General features: G+C 41.8%; 1 protein-coding gene across 1 annotated transcript in view; it reads left to right on the forward strand.

Moving 5' to 3' along the window:
• Positions 1–999: 999 nt before the first annotated feature.
• The window catches only part of FZD6 (frizzled class receptor 6), a 33,833-nt gene continuing 18,674 nt past the window's right edge, over positions 1,000–16,158 (forward strand). Inside the window, exons 1-2 of the mRNA XM_067537349.1 lie at positions 1,000–1,425; positions 2,697–3,097. Coding sequence (XP_067393450.1) covers positions 2,918–3,097 — 180 coding nt within the window. The 5' untranslated portion in view covers positions 1,000–1,425; positions 2,697–2,917. The remainder of the gene's footprint in view (positions 1,426–2,696; positions 3,098–16,158) is intronic.

The raw sequence follows: 16,158 nt of genomic DNA on the forward strand, positions 1-16,158 counted from the left end.
GGGGAGGGGACATGTCTTTTATATTTATGAAACACAATGCTCTCAGTAAGAATGAAGATCACTGGATTCAATCTGTTCTGTATACATTTGAGAGGTTATGCTCTCAAAAACAATTGGATGGATCCGTTTCTTGATAGCTGATTTTCTGCAAATCATTTCCCCATCTAAAGCTCATATTTATATATTTCATATTTATGGTATAGTATAATTACAGTGTAAAATATTAGGTATCCTTTGTAATGTTTCTTTCTCATTCAATATCTGTATTATATGTACTCTGTTCAATGAAGATGTAATTCAATAAAAATCTTTTGAACTAAATATAAAATGGTATATCTAGACTAGGCATTGCAGTGATTTGTTGAAAATATTTAGTGCACATATTCCTAAAACAGTGTACACCTTTCTCTAAAATTTCATTGCATATACCATTCCTTGGTACAGGATCATAAATGCAGTATGTGGGCAAATGATTCTTTTTTCCATTTTCATAGGCATGAAAAACATTGAGAAGCAGGGGGAAAACACTTTGCAGTTAGGACATTTCCTGTATTCATGTGACTCTTACAAATTAATTTAGGTCTTCAGTGCAGTGTGTATCCTGAACAGATTCACAAGAGATTGACGTTAACACCCTTGTCTCAGATATTAGCATAACAATCCACTTTGTAACGATCTTAAGACTCTCTATTTGATATCTCAAAGCGATTTACATGTGCAAAGGAAGCAAGCTTCATACCAAAGACATTTTTATCCCCATTTTAGAAAGATTACAAGGGGGTTGTGTGACTTGCCCAAAGCAGAAAGTCAGTGGCACAAGGAGAAAGAAAACCCGGGAGTCCTGATTCCTCATCTGAGCGTTTATCCCCATGAGAAAGTTGCACCGATTTCATTTGAGGTGGGAAGTTAAACCCGTGCAAAAGACTGTTGACGTCCTTATTTCAGTTAATGCGCGGCTCGTCCCTAGGTAGCCTAGGGCCAGGTTTAACTGAACTACAGTAAGCCGCCCTGACACCCAATTGCAGTGTTCCCAGAGAAGTCTGCACTGGTTTAAAATCCGATTTCAATTATCCCCGTGCATCGCTGGTTCCCAGGTAGCCCAGCCCAGCACTTGCCCCCCAACGGGGGCGGGTTTGGGCCTGTTTGCCGGCTGCCTTCTGGCCCCGACGGGCGGGGCGCTACGCGGCTGGCTGCGCCGCCGTCACTGCGCTGTGTGCGCGGGCCTTGCGTTGCCTGGCCTGGCCTTGCCCCTGGCCCCCACCTCCAGGCCCAGGCGGAGGTTCAGATATCGCGCGATTCGGCGGTTCCGCGGCCTGCTGGAGAGACCGTCCTGACTCGTTCGGCTATTGCGCTGGTGCCTCGTGGCCGGCCATTGCAGCCGCCGGGACCGGGGGGGAGCCGCCGCCGCCGCCGAGCGTCACTGAGGTGAAGAACGGGCTCGGGCGCCCTTAAGGGCTCAGTCACCCTCTCTGTTTCCCGGGGCTTCGTGCCGCGGCAGGGCGTGAGGACGGGGGCGCGTACCGGAGGGCGGCCCCTCCTTCTCAACGCTGCATCGGGGGCCGGCCCCCCGAGGGTGGGGGCAGAGGGGCCACCTGAGGCCGCGCGCTGCTGCCTTTACCACGGGGTGGGGCCCCTGAAGCGCTGGGGGCGCTGTGTCGTCTCCGCCCCGCCCCGCGCGGCGCTGGTTCGGGGCCGGCCGGGGCAGCAGCTGCTGAGGCGGGGACGCGAAGCACATTTCTGGGTGCCTCCAGCCCCCGTGGGCTGCGGCAGGCAAGTCCCGGCGCGGGGCGACGCGACCGCCGCCGCGCCATCTCCGGGGCAAGGCGGTAGGTGCGTCCAAGGGACCCGATCGCCGTGGGCACTTGCCCTCAGCTCATCCCGGCCGGCCTGGGAGAATCGCGGAGCCGTGTGAGTGGGGAGTGCCTGTGCCTGAGGGTTGTCTGCTGACTGAACGTGTCCCTGAAACTTCCCTGGGGTAACTCGCTGCGGCGTGGAGGAGATGGTGGGGGGTGTATTTCTTGGGAAGCCACTGGCTGTTTGGAGCCGTGGGTGATGGGACAGAGAACCTGACCTATGGTGGAAGATTTAAAAAAAAAAACGGGTGCGTTCATTGTTGATAAAAGAAGACAGAGGGGAGACCTGATAGCTCTTCAGATGTGTTAAAGGCTCTTATAAAAAGGACTGTGATCCATTGTTCTCTGTGTCCACTGAAGTAGGTAGGTTAAGAAGTAATGGGCTTAGTTTGCAGCAAGGGAGATTTAGGTTTGCTATTAGGGAAAAACTTTCCAGATGTAAGGGTAGTTAGGTGCTGGACTAGGTTTTCAAGGGAGGCTATGGCTTTCCGTCCTTGGAGGTTTTTAAGAATAGGCTGGACAAACACCTGTTGTTGGGGATGATCTAGCTTGACATGGTCCTGCTGCAGCATGGAAGCTGGACTTGGTATCTTCTTGAGCTCCCTTCCAGCCTTACATTTCTGAGTTACTTCTCATTTACACCACTATCAAGTGAGAGGAGAATGAGGCCTGGTGGTTTCCCCCAGAGGGAAATTTGTGGAAGAATTGTCTTTTCATTTTACCAATTTATAGAAACCTGTTTTCTCTGCTGGAAAAAATCTACTGTTTAATGTCATTTACTGGTCTTTGCTCAGATAGTTACAGCTGAGCTGCTATGAGTATTATGTCTTTTTGTTTTTACAGTTCACAAATAAGGAGAAAAAGATTTTTCAAGAAATCAAAATTGTACAGAATGGGAAAAGTCCTATGAGAAGCAAGGAGCTTGATCAGCTTTTCACTGTTCTTCATCCATGTTCTTCTGGAAGAAGAGGAAAAGATAAAGATGAACACTGATTTCCTTATGGAAAAAATCATCTCTAATCACTGACCAAAACAATGTGCTGAAATCAGAAAGCTTGACAAAAATGGGAATACTTGTGTTTTTTGTGATTTACAGTTTAATCTTAACCCAGATTCAAGGGCATAGTCTGTTCACCTGTGAACCAATTACTGTTCCCAGGTGTACAGGAATGACATACAATATGACTTTTTTTCCAAATATGATGAGACATCATGATCAGGACACTGCTGCTGTCCAGATGGAGGTGAGTTGCCCCTCCCTATATTATATTTGTTGTTGCATTCAAGTAATATAACTGGAAATAATTTGAAAGGAATGATTTGTAAACAAGCTAAATGTTTCTGACATCTTGTAATACTTGGAAGGGAAGGTAGGTAATGTAAAACAAGTAGCTGCCCATTTGAACAACTAGAAAGCGATTCTTCACCCTGTCGTAGCCTCCTGGATGTGCACATAGGGTGTATGACAGCTGTAGGTTGTCCTGTGTAGATCCGTGTAGGCCTTTGTGTAGAAGGTGTGCAAGCAGAGTAGCTGAGGAAGGAGTGGGCATGCCAATAGGAGACAATAGCATACACTACTATGGCTATTCTGGGCCTCTCTGGATTGCAGAAATTGGGGGTTGCCAGAACTTAAAGCAATTCCTTGGAATGCCTAAAGATGCCTATGGACAAGTAGACTCTTTACCATCCCAGAATCCAAGGGGTGCAAAAGTAGCTTAAAGTCCCCGCCCCCAATACTTTGTTTGTGCTTTGCATCAAGGAGGCACATAATCTCATCCCTACTTCCCGTTTTGTTTCCTGATGTCTCCCAACTGAACTTTTTTAAAGGAAAACTGCATCTGTTTTGGAAGTTGACAAGAAAAGAAACACTTCTTACCCCAAACAAATTGTTTCTGTAACCTTATAATACACTTAGTTTTTCTGGGGGCTTGCCATCTGCAGAAAAGCATTGTCAGTTGTGATTGAGTGGCAGGAGAGCTCTTGTTAAGAGACTTGTAAAACAAGTTTCAAACCTGTTTTAATAATGGTTTAATAGTTAGGGAAAAAACCCCTCCTTATTCAGGGCTTGAAATACTTACCAGACATGTACTAGAGCCAAAGGCTAATGCAAAAGATGGAGGAGAGAGGGGCACAAGAAAAACTCAAGCAGTTTTGTCAGGGGCTGAGGACCCAGTAATGGATGCTGGGAGAAGGATAGAATAGTAACACGAAATCCTCAAACAGCTGCCAGCAGGCTGATTGAGGGATTGAGTAACTGAAGCAATAATGGGGGAAGAAAAAGCTCTTTCATCTTTCTGGTAAATTTGAGGCCATGAGCATCCTCTAGCTTCTGGTCAGTTTCACCATTGCCCTGCAGAACCTTGTGGGCAGCAGTGGAACTGACAAAAGTCATTCTAATTCTGCACAGGTGCTAGGCACTGGAGCTTTTCTCAGGGGATGAAAACACAATAATGGATGGTGGAAGAAGGATAGAGCAGCAGAGCCCAGTCCCTCGACAGCTGCCACTAGTTCTGCATGGCAGCAGAGAAATTGATCAGAGTTGTTTAATGTTGATTCTGCTGCTGCTTTGGGTATCTTGAGTGGCAGAGGCACTGGAGTTGTTAGTTTGCAGTAGTATCTTACAGATTGTGCATCAGTTAACATTGGGACGGTTATCTTTGCAACTGAAAGGGGTAGAAACCAATTACATTAAAATGAAAGCTTGAATTCTGCAGGAACTTGTGTCTTAGTCCCTACCATCACCATTTGCCATGAACAAGTCCTTATCATTGGTGCATAGCTATTTGGATTTTTCAGGACACAGAGCAGGAATGTTTAAGGCCTGAGCTGAAATTAAGAGTCTAATTCTGACTTTGCCATAGACTTCTTGTGTGACCTTGAACAAGTTTGTGCAAGGAGAGGACCCTCTGTATGCAGCTGTCCCCAACTTTTTGTGCAGAAAGGGGATATTGTCTCCCCTGTTGGCACCATTTTGTTTTCTCTCACTGCTTCTGACCTCGTGGAGGCCTCCGCACAAGGTCCCTCTTGGGAATAATGAATGAGGCCTTGGCAGGCCAGTGGGAAGGAGTGAGGTGGTCCCCGGGTACATATTGTCCTCTCTCCGGCTTTGTGAAGAATCTGTGGTATAGATGATAGATCCACAGGCTATATTACCTTGTCTGTATAGCCCACCTTGACTTTCCCATGGGCATCTACAGGGGGAGGGGAAGTTTCTTGTATAGTTTTACTGGAGCCAGGGAGATGTGCTTGGGGTAGGGGGGCCAGAGCTAATGCAGAGTCACAGGACTTCTGCATAGGTGGCTCCAACTTTCCCCTTCCTTTTATCCTCTAATGTGACAAGGTGATATGAGGGATATTCCATGGTGGTATTCTTTTTTTTCCTCAGATCTTTCTCCCAAAAGAGGAGATGATGTGGGGCTGCTCTGCCTTGGTTTACCATCTGTAAATGAGCTTGCTACTTCCCTACCTTTCAGCAGAGTTGCATGGCTAAGCTCACTAATATATGTGAGGTGCTTGAATACAATGACCGGTGACATAGAAAACCTATTAATAAATTGATACAGAATTGGGCCCTAAAGATTTTTCTCCCCGTTACTTAAATCACTATGAAAACAGACTAAACTGCTTCTGTTTTGTGCTTTAGCTGTCCTCTCTCTAGGACAGGGACTGTCTTTAGGTAGGTATACTGTAGAGAGCAAAAGTTCATCAGCCCAAACAAATGCAGTTTTCTATGGCTAGTGTCACAAATGATGCCACTTTTCAGATGGCCACTAGCAATAGGAACAATCTAGGAACAAAGAATGTAGGCTATACTTAGGGAATAGGGGACTATATCCTGAGAAGCAGTGACTCTGAAAAGACCGTGGTGGTCTTGGTGGATAGTCAGCTGAACATGGGCTTCCAATGCAACTCTGTGGCAAAAATGCTAATGGAATTTTTGGATGTGGAAACCGGATAAGATTAGGGAGGTTATACTATGTGTTTGGTGCTTGTGAAATTGCTACTGGAATACTGTATCCACTTCTGTTGTCTCCTGTTCAAGAAGGATGTTGAAAAATTGTAGAGGATTTAGGAGAGCCACAAGAATGATTTAAAGGATTAGAAAACATGCCTGATAGTGAAAGACTCAAGGAACTATCTGTTTATCTTAACAAAGAGAAGGTTAAGGGGTGACTTGATCACAAGTTATAAATGCCTATGTAAGGAACAGAAATTTGATAATGGGCCTTCAGTCTAGCAGACAAAGATCCAATGGTTGAAAGTTGAAGATAGGCAAATTCAGACTAGAAATAAGGTGTAAATTTTTAGCAGTGAAGATAACCAGTGGAATAGTTTACCTAGGATTGTGGTGGATTCTCAATCACTGGCAATTTTTGAATCAAGATTGGATATTTTTCTACAAGATAGACTGTTGTTCAAACATAAATAAATTCAGGGAAGTCCAGTGGCCTGTGTTATGCAGGAAGTCAGGTTAGATGATCGTAATAGCCTTACAGTCTATTAATAGAAAGCTACCAACTGTAATTCTTTTTCCCCAAAACATTGATTTTATTTTTAATTTTTCCTTATGAACTTTGATTGTTCGACTTCCCTCAGGCTATTTCGGTCTTGTCTTATATTTCTTAGTTTAGGTTGGTTGAAACAAATGCGGTTGCTTCAGCTCTTACTCAGTAGAGAGAGCAATAAAAGTCACCATCTTAGAAAAAGTATGCTGTGGTGTTGTAGCTATGTTGGTCCAGGATATTAGAGAGACAAGGCAGTGAGAGAGACAAGGTGTGGTAATATCTTTTGTTGGACCAACTTTTGTTGGTGAGAGAGACAAGCTTTCCATCTTACATGGAGCTCTTTTTCAAGTCTGGGAATTGTACTTCAAGTCACTGCTAAATACTAAGGGGAATAAATTGTTTAGCATAAGTAGTTAACACACATTTCAAGGGACCATTCAAGGAAAAGTGGCCCATTATTTCTCCAGTCATAAAAGAGGGAGGCTAGGGGAGAGGTAAGTGGGTTATATATTGTTGAAATAAGCCATAAATCCAATGTCTCTAGTCAGGCCATGATTTTCAGTCTCTAGCAAAGTTATGAATTTAAGATCCCGGGCTCTTCTTTTGTTAAAACACAATATAACCAGTGGGTGGAACACTTTTCACAAAACAGTAACTCTATAGCTGACCTTCGTTCTCCTCAAAAACACCTTCAAAAGATGAGCCTCGGAGCTTAAATTCATAACTTTGCTAGATGCTAAAAATCCTCTACTGAATAGAGACACTGGATTTATGGCTTATTACAACAATCTATAACCCACTTACCGCCCCTTCCCAGCTTTTTTCCCCCTTAAATACTTTCCAGTCATGAGGGGGGAGGGAGGGGAGAACCAGGTCATTTCACCATCAGTGGTCCCTTGAGATGTTTACTTGTGCTAAACAGTCTATTCTATTTTTTATTTAACTGTGGCACTTTGAGTACATTTCCCAGACCAAAGAAGAGGTCTGTGTAAGCTGTAAAGTTTGTGTGTCTCACTAGCACAAGTTGGTCCAATAAAAGATACTACCTCACCCACTTTGTCTCTCTAAAGGTAATGTTCACAATTTCAGACTATAAGCACACAAACATTGACAAACTGAAGGGAGTTCAGAGAAGAATAAAAGTGACTTAGCAGCGGGAAGGATTGATTTATTTAGTTCTTAACTAACAAGTAAAGAATAGAAATACATTTATAGATACCTTAAGAGTGCACATACAATGAAGGCTGAAAAAATTGTTCAGATATTGCTAGTAGTTGCGTGAAATTGAGAAACTAAAGATTTAGGGCTTGTCTAGACAGGAAATTGACCTTCATAGCTGTAGCAAAGTAGTTTATTCCATCTTTATAATAGTTTATTCTGGCTGTATAATCTATTTTGCGATAGCTGTGATGGTCAATTTCCCTGTTGTTAAGTCCTTAGGCTGAATATCAGGAAAACTTCCTGCCTGTAAGATTGATTGATTATATTATAAAGTTTTATAGAGGAAAATGATGGAAGAAACATTGCAGAGTGTAGGACTATAAAAAGCAGTAGAAAATATCCTATAGAGAACAATTGTTGTACTGCTGAGGAATGGAAAAAATGACCTGAATCATTTTCCATTTCTAAATTCTGAGGCAGGTGTTCATGTGCCTGCTATCTGTGCTTATAGTGGTGAACTAAATGAATCTACGTATAGCAGCAGGAGAAATTAAATTGACAGTAACTTTACATCTTCTAAGATGTACCAAAAATAGTATCACTTAATTATTAAAGCAGGGGGTAAGAAATTAGTATAAGAGCAACACATCTGTGCCAAAAAACAATTTTTTGGTTTTTTTTCCCCTTGTGTAAATTCAGTCAGTTTAATTTCTCTATTGACATAATAGATTGGTTCATTTTACAAAGAGTGGAGTTGGGAGAAATACATTTGATGTCATGATTAGTTCAGTATTAAACAACAAACCCATGCAACTGGGGAAAATTGACATCTGTTTAAGTTGCAGTATATCTTCAGCACATGGAGGGGGTTAGTAGGAGAAAATAAATGCAGTGCCTACAAATGGGAAGCGTCAGGAAATCTGCAAAATGACTGGCTCAGAATGCTATTAACACACTGAAATGCAGATAGATATGCTTTAAAATCTTAAATGAAAATTATCTGGAAGAAGACAAAGGAGATTATGATCTAAATTAGAAAAAAGATTTTGCAGATGTTGGCATAGTATTCCATACATCTTGGCTTAAAGAACAACATAGCGTAAAGCTCACAAGTAATAGTGGCACATCTGCCGTGTAAAATGCTTAAATAAATTCTTTAGTGTAATTGTAAATATTACATTAATGTAATAAGGTGAAAGCTTCACCAGAAGGTGAGGAAAAAAATTGAATTATAAATACAAAAAAATCTATTTAAATTATCCTACATGCTTCTAATAAGGCTAGTTTCAAGACTGGACTATTTGTATGTATGTTAGTATAGCAAAGGTATTTGCTTCTCCAGGGAGAAGTTGTTGGCTGTGTCTCCTTAGAATCACTCTGAAAGCTAAGGAGACCAGCAAATAAACATACAAGCGCCAACATAAAAGGTACTTAGTTTATTTTTTCTCTCTAGGGTAGAGTTTTAAATGAAAAATACAATTACATTATCATAACAGCAATACAGGTAGAAGATGGGAAAATGTTGAAAAGCATTTATTTGTGTGATGTGATTGATGGGAATGCTGATTTTTGCTTGCCCTTAAGATGATGGATTTGTTTTAACTATTATGCAAAAGTGCATAATGGATAATCACTATGTACTGTACACAAATGGAAAGATTAATCCACCAGTTTCGGAGGTTGTGGTGCCTGGATGGGCCACACTGAGAATTCCACACTCAGGGCAGACAAGAAATAGCGCAGATATTCCCCAAAACTGGTGGTTTATTTTATAATTAGATTTACCAAACCAGTGACAAAAGAGCTTCTGTCATACCACATTGTTTATCAAGAAGCCAAAACCAGTCTCCTTTGGGCAGTCCAGCCCTTGGCTCCCATCTAGTCAACCAAGTCTAATATAGTGAGAGGTTATTAAAACTCTGTTTGCCATAAATCAAGTTCTTGCCCCCTCCGTTCCTACCCTCTCATCAGCTGGGCAGCAGTGGAGGTGACTGTAAAAGTGTTCACATACTCAAACCCTAATAAAACTGAAGGTAGACCCCTTGGTAAAGGGTCCCCAGTTCTCTGCAAACAACTCGCCTCAGACCTGACATATTCACTACACCACACACCTTGTGTAGGGAATTTACCCATAAGGGGTAATATACAGTATCTACTGAAAGCTTGTAACTTATCAAGATTCATAATCATTGCTAGATATATGTATGAGTAATAATTAAGAAATAATGTAACTATATTGAAGGTATGCTTTATGGACTTGGAGTAAAAGTTAGTCACCAGAAGATAATATGGCTTGGTGATGACCCATTCAAGCAGGAAAGAGTTGTCACCCCTCCTTGGTTAGCCTCACCTTAGTTTTCTAGCCTTGTTCCATCTCACGACTATCAATGGAAAACCATCAGACTCAATGGCAAATAATTGAAACCACTTAGAGGCAAAAAAAGGAACATTAGAAAAGGGATCACCATGCCTATGAATAAAGACAAGACTGTTTTAGTAAACACAGTGGGGAGAGGCACTTTGTATCCATTCACGGAGGAAATATCTTATGGAATGGGGGGGAGGGGTATTTTCAGAAAAGTTTGGATCTTGGTTCCTATGAAGCCAGCCTGCTCTATAACAGACTGAACTTTGGGCGGGAACCTACTTTATTAGATAAGAAAGGTAACTATTATTAACTGTAGGTCCTAGTTTGCATTTTATCATTTTGTTTGGTATCAATCATTTGTTTCCATCACTGTCTCTTGTTTATATTTGAATATCTATTCTTTCTTAAATAAACCTTCATTTATTTTATTACAAATAGTGTGTGTCATACAGGAGTGGTGATTTAAGGTAAAACTAGTAAACTGGGGTATGCTCCTTTGGGGGCAGAGGATCTGAGATTTCTGAGAGTAACCAGGGTCACAGGCTGGATATTATAGGGAAATACTTAAAAGGAACTCAGGGCTAGAGTGCACCTGTTATTATTCTTTCAGGTGAAGATAGGGCTGGCATAGCTAACTGGCTGGTGGTGTTAGGGAACTAACAGCCACCATTGGCAAGGCTACTTCTTGCTAGAGGCAGGAGGTAACAAGGTGTCTCAAAGTCCTGGGTACCCCAGCAACCATGACAAGTGAAGTGGGGTGGGGTGCAGCTGTTCCTCTACCTGATGCCTCAGAATTCCCAGGAAGGGCCCACCGTACAGAGTTCTGCTGGATAAGCTTTCATTGAGTGCTAATGAGCATGTTTGTGTGGTGAGGGGCCAGAAGGGAAGCATGCTGGTGAAGCGAGAGTTCCTCTTTCCCTCAAGCCGCATTCTGTGCCCTGCCATCAGGATACACCTCTCCACTCAGAGGCTGAGGGAAGATTAATGGCTCTTCAGTGTCTTAGGACCATAAGGTGAACTAAATACTACTTCTATAAGCACCCACAGGTGATGAGATTTCTTTGTGTACCAGCTGTATTGATATTTAAAAAAATAAGTGTGTGCCACATAGCAAAAGAAATTCAATAATCCAATTATTAGAGTCCTATGAAATTCTTACACTCTAACACATCATTCCAGAAAAATTTTAAAAAGTAAAGAACGGCTATACTGGGTCAGATCACTGGTCCATCTAGCCCAATATCCTGTCTTCTGGCAGTGGCCAATGCCAGTTGCTTCAGGGGGAATAGGGCAGAGTATCTTCAAGTTATCCATCCCCTATTGTCCAGTCTCATCTTCTGGTAGTTGGAGGTTTAGGGACACCCGGAGCATTGGGTTGCATCCCTGACCATGTTAGCTAATAGCCATTGATGGACGTATATCCTTCATTAACGTATCCAACTCTTTTTTTTTTTTTTTGGGAATCCTGTTATAGTTTTGGTCTTCATGACATTCCCTGGCAATGAGTTCACACAATGCAGTTAACCTGTGGAAGATGAACTTCCTCTTGTTTGTTTTTAAACTTGCTACCTATTAATTTCATTGGGTGACCCCCTGGTTCTTGTGTTATGTGAAGAGGTAAATAACACTTTTATTATCTCCACACCATTCATGATTTTATACATCTCTATCATAGCTCGTTTTAGTCATCTCTTTTTTCTAAAATGAACAATCCTAGTCTTTCTAATCTCTCCTCCATATGGAAGCTGTTCCATACCCCTAATCATTTTTGTTGCCCTTCTCTGTGCCTTTCCAATTCTAATATATCTTTTTGAGATGGGGGCAACCAGAACTCCATGTAGTATTCAAGGCATGGGCACACCATGCGTTTATATAGTGGCATTCATGATATTTTGTTTTATTATCTATCCCTTTCCTAGTGGTTCCTAACATTCGGTTAGCTTTTTGAACTGCTGCTGCACACCATGAAGATGTTTTCAGGGGATTGTCCATGATGACTCCGATGTCTCTCTCTTGAATGATAACAGCTAATTTAGACCCCATCATTTTGTGTTTATAGTTGGGATTATGTTTTCCTGTATGCATTGGTTTGTGTTTATCAACATTGAATTTCATTGGCTATTTCGTTGTCCAGTCATCCAGTTTTGTGCAGTCCCTTTTAAACTCTTCACAGTCCTCTTTGGATTTAACTATGCTGAGTAATTTTGTCTAGTCTGCAGACTTTGCCACCTCACTCTTTACCCCTTTCTCCAAATCATTTATGAATATGTTGAACATCATAAGTCCCAGTACAGGGCTTTAGAGGACCCCACTATTTATTTCTCCAGTGTGAAAACTATTTATTCCTATCCTTTGTTGTCTATCTTTTAGGCAGTTACTGATCCATGAGAGGACCTTTCCTCTTATCCCATGACTGTTTACTTAAGAGCCTTTGGTGAAAGACTTTGTCAAAGGCTTTCTGAAAGTACAAATATACTATATCAAGCTTGGCTTGTTTAGCTTAACCAAAAGAAGGCTGAGGAGAGATATGATTGCTTTCTATAAATACATCCGAGGGATAAATACCAAGGAGGGAGAGGAATTATTTAAGTTCAGCACTAGTGTAGACACAAGAACAAATGGATATAAAGTGGCCATCAACAAGTTTAGGCTCGAAATTAGATGAAGGTTTCTAACCATCAGAAGAGTGAATTTTTGGAACAGCCTTTCAAGGGGAGCAGTGGGGGCAAAAAACCTAACTGGCTTTAAAATGGAGCTTGATAAGTTTAAGGAGGGGATGGTATGATGAGACTTCTTACAATGGCATGTAGCCGATCTGTGACTGCTACCAGCAAATATCTCCACTGGACTAATGAGTTCCTACAGAGAATTCTTTCCTAGGTGTCTGGCTGGTGTCTTGCCCACATGTTCAGGGTCCACTGAGTGCCATGTTTGGGGTCAGGAAAGAGTTTTCCTGAACCAGGTCAGATTGGCAAGACCCTGGAGTTTTTTTTTTCTGCAGCATGGGTCACTTGCCGGTTTAAACTAGTATAAATGGTAGATTCTCTGTAATTTGAAGTCTTTAAATCATGATTTGAGAATGTCAGTAACTTAGCCAGAGGTTATGAGTCTGTTATAGGAGTGGGTGGGTGAGTTCTGTGGCCTGCAATGTGCAGAAGGTCAGACCAGGTGATCATGATGATCCCTTCTGGCCTTATAGTCTATGACTTGATCACCCCTATACACATGCTTGTTGACAAAGTATTCTAATAGATTAGTGAGGCATGATTTCCCTTTACAAAAGCTGTGTTGACCCTTCCCCAGCATATCGTGTTAATCTATGTATGTGATGATTCTGTTGTTTACTATAGTTTCAGCCAATTTGCCTGGTACTTAAGTTAGGCTTACCGGCCTATAATTGCTAGAATTGTCTCTGGAGCCTTTTTTAAAAAAATGGCCTGGCCAAACCTGAGTGGCACTGTGACCTTGCATGCCAGGGTTGTTTTTTTGTTTTGTTTTGTATTTGCAAAGAGCACAGAGCTCTACTAGTTATATCCATTTATTATAGTAGACAACAAATATAAGAAGGACATAGCACCTGAACCCTGAGTTAGTTTTATCATCAGCTAATTCAGGTTTGCCCTCCTATTGGAACAATTTACAAGGTGGTGATGGATCACTGGAAATTTTTGAATTGCGATTGGAGAGTTTTTTCTAAAATGTGCTCTAGTTCAACCATAGCTGTTGAACTTGAAGCTGGAATTAATTCAGGGAAGTCCTGTGGCCTGTATTATATAGGAGGTCAGATTAGATGATCATAGTGGTCCTTCATAGCCTTACAATCTGTGAATCTAGGGTATATAATAAAGTTATTTGAAGGTCTATCACCTATACTGTGTATAATCTACATGGAAAGAACTATATATAATTGAAAGTTTTGCACAAAGACTTCAGATCTGTATGCTTAGAATAGAAGCATTCTGTTATGATTGTCTTGAATTGTAAATTACAGATGGTGACACATGATCTATAAGTTAGGTTAGGACCTAAAAATGCAGTGTATTTTCTAGTAAACCATTTGGGAAAACTGGGATTTTGAATTATTTTACTTCAGTTTGTTTCACAGCAGCTACTTTTATTAAGATTTAAATGATGATTTTATATTGATACAACTTCTAAACCTTTGACAGTTTATTTTAAAAAAATTATTTTGAATTTGGAAGAAATATAATAGGGAGGGCATCTTTACAACAAATAAATGATTTTAAAGCTCCTACTCTTACTAATGTGTGTGTAAAATAACTAACAGGCTAAACCGTGAAGAAATAATAAAAGTAAAACAGCGTGCCTTCTCTAGTGTGTGTGTGTGTGTGTGTGTGTGTGTGTGTGTTTTCAAAGGCACAAGTCAGTGAAGGCCAACAGAAGTTGGTCACAAGTGGGAGTTAAACATCTAACTGTCCTTTGTGGCTTTAAGATTCTTCCCCCAGGTTCTTTGCTCCCATCCCATTTGGAATTCTGACTAATGAAAAGATGGGGATTTGAATAGAATTGTTAACATTTGTAGCTACAGTAATGGTAGTCATAGGTTATTAGATCAGAAGAGACCGTGTTAGAAATGAAGTCTGACCTATTTAACACAGGCCGTAACACTTCCCTGAATTAACTCCTGTTTGAACTAGAGCATATATTTACACTTTGAGACCGGTCATATAATTTTTAATCCATTTAATCTGTGCCATGATTTGTATCATTTGAATTTTTAATCAAAATATTATGCTGTACAAAGTCAAATGCCTTACAGAAGTCTCTCATTATTTATTAGTATGATTATAGCATGTAGGAGTCCCTCTCATGGATCAGGACCCCACTGTGTTAAGTGCTCTACAGACAGCGAACAAAAAGACAGTCCCTGCCCCAAAGAACTTAGTGTAAATATAAGACAAGAGACAGCAGATGAATACAGACTGACCATCAAGGTAGTACAAGGAAACAATGGGTATTTCTACATTTCAAGCTGGGTGTGTGATTCCTACCTCAAGGAGACATACTCAGCTAGCTCTCATTGAGCTAATGCACTAAAAATAGAATGTAGCCATGGCAGCATGAGTTGCAGGATGAGTAGTCTGCTCGAGTACATGCCCATTAAAGACCCTAGGCATGTACTCAGTACAGCTAATCTGTACCACTGCTGGTACTGCCACAGCTACACTTTATTTTTAACATGCTAGCTTCTCCTAGGTGTGAGGGACATCATGGGAGAAAGCACAAAGGTGCCTGTTTGCAAATTTGTCAAGTGGGCGAAGGAGGCTGATATGTAGGACCAATCAAACACAAGAGTTGTCCTTTCTATACTGAAAAAGAGATGAAGACAGGATGGAAATAGGTTGTGAAGGGTGATGAAGACAAATAGCTTATATTTGATAGGACAGAGAAGGGAGAGCCAGTGGCACATAGCAGAGGAGTAAATGGGGGACTGTCAGGTGCCACAGGTCTCAAACCCAGGCCTGTGGGTTTACCGAGCCAAGAGCTTGATCCTCTGCACCACCTTTCTACAAGGGCAGGTAAGCAAACTGCCGCTGGATGTGTTGATTCAGTGGGGACAGCGGCAAACTATGTACTGGATATGTCGTGGCCTAAAGATTCCTGTTCCTGCTACACCCCTTTTCTGAGCAAGTAGTTTCTAGGCCTACTGCTGACCAGATCCTTGACTCCTAGTTCCTTTTTCCTTGCCCTAACTTCAGTTTGACTCCAGTTTGATCTTTGGGTCATGACCATGATTCTCCTGGAGGCTCTGACCACTATGTCAGACTACCCAAATCGTATGTCCCTGTCAGGATCTGTAAACGGCTTCTGGCATATTGCAATGGTGGGAGTGGGAGGTCATCTAGAGACCCTGGCAGGGTGGAGAATGGGGGACCTTGGTATGGAGGGGAACACAGTTCCAAGAATGGGGAAATGGCACTGAGTCTGTGGCATGAGGGAGGGAGTCAGAGGGTTGCAGGGAGCCCTTGGAATAGAGGGGGATGAAATAGTGGCACATAGAGAGCACATAGCGATGGGAGAGAGAGAAGAATGCAAGGAATCCCTGCTTGTGTGCAATGCACGCAGCCTACTGAAGCAACAAACTGCAACGTTCTAGTTTAAACGTCCGAACTTGAAAAGGATTGGGACTTCTGTAGTTCTTCTAAACAGCTCAGAAGAAGGGCTGGGAATGACTCCACGTTTTGAAATGGGTGGTGAACAGTGAAGAGGTGGGTCCTTCTTACAGCTCCACTGCAGAATGCCTTAATTA

Source organism: Emydura macquarii, unplaced genomic scaffold, assembly GCF_026122565.2.
Source record: "Emydura macquarii macquarii isolate MOO-44397 ecotype Brisbane River unplaced genomic scaffold, CSIRO-AGI_Emac_v2 contig_383, whole genome shotgun sequence".
NCBI classification, from domain to species: domain Eukaryota; kingdom Metazoa; phylum Chordata; order Testudines; family Chelidae; genus Emydura; species Emydura macquarii.